The 4,811-nt window shown below is 47.6% G+C and overlaps 1 protein-coding gene across 1 annotated transcript; it reads left to right on the top strand.

Annotated features, from left to right (window-relative positions):
- Window positions 1-1,830: 1,830 nt before the first annotated feature.
- Window positions 1,831-3,636, top strand: LOC126992918 (piggyBac transposable element-derived protein 4-like). Its single transcript, XM_050851753.1, has 2 exons — window positions 1,831-2,012; window positions 2,301-3,636. The coding sequence occupies exons 1-2, from the start codon at window positions 1,831-1,833 to the stop codon at window positions 3,634-3,636; spliced, it is 1,518 nt and encodes a 505-aa protein (XP_050707710.1).
- Window positions 3,637-4,811: the final 1,175 nt, after the last annotated feature.

Genomic DNA, 4,811 nt, shown 5'->3' with positions numbered 1-4,811 from the left:
GAATGCCGTACTATCGGGTACCGGAGTACTAAGGGTGGTCGCACGTAGTAGCGCACCGGACAGCCACCCAAAGGTCGCGACCCTTTATAAACCAGGCATGAATAGCGCGACGGCCGCCTGGTTTTTGATGCCGGCCCCCCACTCTGCATGGGACTGGGAGAGATAAAGCGTATTGCGGTTAAATTATCTGACACATTACCCTATACAAGTGGGTGGTGACAAGGTGCTGCAATGTTCGTCTTAAACTTTTTTTTTACTACTACTACTACTACTACTACTACTACTGGTGCTCGCTCGACCGCCCGCCCGCTTGTCGGTGCGTGTGAGCCTGTGTGGCGGGTAAACGGCGGGGGTAGGTCGTTCGCCTCTTGAGCGCTGGACGAGGTAGTCACTGACTGATCGAGTGACGCAGTCGCAGCTAATGACTCGTGAGCGCTGGACGAGACAGAGTCAGTGATCGAGTGGAGGGAGTAACGGACTCACACCTAATGCCTCGTGAGTGCTAGACAAGACAGAGTCAGTGATCGAGTGGAGGGAGTAACGGACTCACACCTAATGCCTCGTGAGCGCTGGACGAGGCAAGTGGGTAATCGGCGGGGGTGACTGTGTGTGTGTGTGTGCCGGGTAAACGGCGGCGGTAGCTCGCTTTCCTGCTAATGGCTCGCTTTGCCTTGTGCGTGAGCGAGCACTGGACGATGCGAGTAAACGGCGGGGGTAGGTCGCCCGCCCTTAATGGTTCGCTTTGCCTCTTGAGCGCTGGACGAGGCAGAGTCAGTGATAGAATGGAGGGAGCAACGGACTCCCACATAATGCCTCGTGAGCGCTGGACGAGGCAAGCGGGTAATCGGCGGGGGTAGAGCTCGCTCGCCCCGACTGAGACCGTGTGCCAGGTAAACGGCGGGAGTAGGACGCTCGCCCTTAATTAACCCGTGAACGGGAACTGTACCCGGTTGTGGACAGCAGATGTTTAAGTGTGGCGCATCAGCAAAGCCAGGGTTGCCAGATACCAAAATATGTGTCTCGACGAGCTCTATCTGGTGGTATACGGCAACCCTAGATGGGAGGTACCAGTGAAGAGAGAGGAGGCTTTGAAATTTACCGGACCTCAAACACTCACCGTCCCGGTTGTGGACAGGAGAGGTGTGTGGGTGCGCGCACTTAGTGTTCCCGATCGGGTCCAGTAGCCAAGCTGCGGCCTCCGTGCACATTGTGTGTACCCGGTAGTGGACAGTACAGGTGTTTGGGTACGTGCGCTTCTGTCCCCGAATGGGTACAGTGTAACGTGTTATTATTAGTATGATTATTATTATTATTATTATTATTATTATTATTATTATTATTATTATTATTATTATTACTATTAATATTATTATTATTATTATTATTATTATTATTATTATTATTATTATTACTATTACTATTATAATTTTTTATGATTGTTTCATGTATTATGCTTCTTTATTATTATGATTATTATTATTATTATTATTATTATTATTATTATTATTATTATTATTATTATTATTATTATTATTATTGTTATTATTACTATTATTATTATTATTACTATTATATTTTTGTATGATTGTTTCATGTATTATGCTTCTTTATCACACCATATACTAGCCTTTGTTTATTTTTCTCCTTCACAGATTGTGAATTATTCGAAATAAAAGGACAAGTATAAACAGCAGTGAAATAATTCTATAAACTAGTGAAAAGTGAAACTACTAACTTTTTCAAAGAAAGTGAAATATTGTACTGTGTGTGACCTTATCTGATGCTATAATGCCTAAATTCAGGAAGTTAAAATCGTGGGAAATCAGGAACATGGTCCATGCGAGTGACAGCGAGTTCAGCGACGAACTGCCGGAGGCCGTGGAGGAGGCGTGGATGAAGGACCAGGAGGACATCATCGCAGAGGAGAGGCCCGTTGAAGATAACATTGAAGAGTCCGTGGAAGAGGACCCCATGGTGTCAGGGCTCCTCCGAGCATTTATTGTCCGGCCTGGGCAAGAGAATGAAGAGAGCCATTCTGCTGCTCTGCCACCTGCCTCTGCTTCACCGCCTTCCTCGTTTACCGAGCTCCTATCCACTGCTCCGCCACCTGCCTCACCATCACCATCTGCTGCTCTGCCACCTGCCTCACCATCACCATCTGCTGCTCTGCCACCTGCCTCACCATCACCATCTGCTGCTCTGCCACCTGCCTCACCATCACCATCTGCTGCTCTGCCATCTGCCTCTGCTCCACCGCTTACCTCGCCATGTGATCCACCATTGGGTGTGCCCTTCTCCAGTGACGACGAAGACGACGAATATGACTTTGGGCCATTATCAGCTCGCCCACGTGCCAAAAAACGGACTGACATTCCATCGGAGACAGGAGGTGGTGGTTTAGGTAACACACGGAAACTCGTCCAGCCTTTGGCCAAGAGGCCTAGGATCCCATGGAAGAAGATGGAAGAGCAGCACCATGTTTGTCCAATGGATTTCAAACCCACAAATCCAGGAATTCAAGTGGACATCCCTGACGAATTCGACGAACTGGCAGCTCTGATGCTGTTCGTGCCCGATGACTTCTGGGATACCATCGCTACAGAGAGCAACAGGTATTACAGGCAGAAGAAGAAAGCTGCTGTGAAACCTGACATAACACCCGCGGAGGCTCGCACATACATCGGCATCATGATACTGCTCGGCCTAAGCCCCCCACACAGCCTCAGAACACCATGGAAACGCGACTCTACATTCAGAAATGACGTCATCTCATCATGCATGACATACTCACGCTTCAACCACATCCACAGCAACTTTCACCTTGTAGACAATTCGACACTTCCACCAAAGGACACAATTGCTTACAAAACAGCCCGTATAGCTCCACTACTCCACACGCTGAAAGACAGATACCTCACCGTATACAAGGCCAAAACTCGTCAACTATCTGTCGATGAGGGGAGCATGGGGTGGAAGGTTAACAGCAGCATGCGGCAGTATAATCCAAACAAGCCCCACAAGTATCACATCAAGTCATACAAACTTGTGGAGACAAGTACGGGATACTTGTCCAACATTATACTGCACGACACAACCTCCCGCACTGTGGATGAGGTTGTCCTTACACTGCTGGACGAGTCACCCTACAATAAGCATGAAGGATACGCTGTGTTCACGGACAGGTTTTACACCTCACCCGACCTCTTCTGGCACTTGCGAACTGTTGATGGTTACGACGCAACAGGGACCTGCATGTCAAATCGTCATCAGTTCCCTCCTGAGCTCAAGTGCGCCAAAGGCAAGTCCAAGAAGGGGGAGGTCCACAGCTACATCGCCACACATGGAGATGACAATTTGGTTGCAATGCGGTGGAGGGATGCAAAGGATGTCTTCATGTTATCAACCGAGGAGACTGCTGACCTGATAGAATGTGACAGCCAGCGCGGTCGTGTGAAGAAAATGAAGCCAGCAATGGTTCCGCTCTACAATAAGAACATGGGAGGGGTGGACCTGAACGACTACCTGGAGTCAAAGTACAGCCCATGCCGTGCCACCAGGAAGATGTGGAAGAAGCTTGCGATGTACCTAGTGAGCACAGCAGTCACTAATGCGTACATAATCTTCCGCATGGTGTAAGGACCGCAACCGCAAGATGCCAAGGGCCCCCATTTCGCATTCCGTGAAGCGCTGGGGAACATCATGCTCACGATGTGTGACACGCCCTCCACCCAACGTTCCTGCTGTATTGCACACGGCCCCAGTCAGCCTAGGGCACCTACCAGCATCATATCCTCCGTTGCCTCTTGAAGCTCAGAGGGCGGCTGCAGCAGGACGGGAGCCAAGACGGCCACCACACCGTTGTCAAATGCCAGGCTGCAAGAAAAAGTCCATTTTCTATTGCCAACAATGCAATGTGTGCCTGTGCATGAGACCTGGCAGGATATGCTTCAGCGAATACCATCGGCAGATGAAGCATCGCCTTCCTGACAACGCAAAGCAGCTCGCAGTGGTGCCTCCACCTCAAGAATCATCAACATCATCATCATCGGACGCTGATGAGCCTGCATCTCGCCGCATTCTTCCGAGACGGGCAGCTAAGCGGAAAGCGCCCAAACCAGCACCTCCAACTGAACCTGGATCGGCAGCATAACGTGTATCACAGCAACCTAGAAAAGGGAATTGTTCCTGGTTGTCGGGGGGTCAACAGTCAGGGAAAGGGGAGGGGTTGGGGGAGGGATCGGGGTTTCAGAAAAAAAAAAACATAAGTGATTGTAACTTTTGAACAGTTGGGTCTCGAAAAAAAATAAGACCACCATTGGATTCAACATAATCATGTCTATTTATTTACATCATAAAAACACTAAAAACTTTACTTTGAATAAAAGGATATAGCAAAAGGAAATTTTCCAGGTTGTCAGGGGGGTCAACAGTCGGGGAAAGGGGAGGGGTTGGGGGAGGGATAGGGGTTTCAGAAAAAAACATAAGTGATTGTAACTTTTGAACAGTTGGGTCTAGAAAAAAAATAAGACCACCATTGGATTCAGCATAAACATGTCTATTTATTTACATCATAAAAACACTAAAAACTTTACTTTGAATAAAAGGATATAGATTAAACAATTGTTTTTTTTTTTTCTCTCTTAAAATGCTCACAACTTCTAAACTATTAGGCCTAGAATAAAAGTAAGACCACCATTGGATTCAGCAGGTAACACTCTATCAAAATCCATAATAAAACACCATAATAATGCCATAGGGACAAAATGGCCAGTGTTCTCTTAAGTTATTTTTAACCAATTTTTGAAAATTGG

Source organism: Eriocheir sinensis, unplaced genomic scaffold, assembly GCF_024679095.1.
Source record: "Eriocheir sinensis breed Jianghai 21 unplaced genomic scaffold, ASM2467909v1 Scaffold52, whole genome shotgun sequence".
Classification (NCBI taxonomy): domain Eukaryota; kingdom Metazoa; phylum Arthropoda; class Malacostraca; order Decapoda; family Varunidae; genus Eriocheir; species Eriocheir sinensis.
The sequence above is the reverse complement of the archived record's forward strand: the minus strand, read 5'-3'. Positions and strand labels throughout refer to the sequence as shown.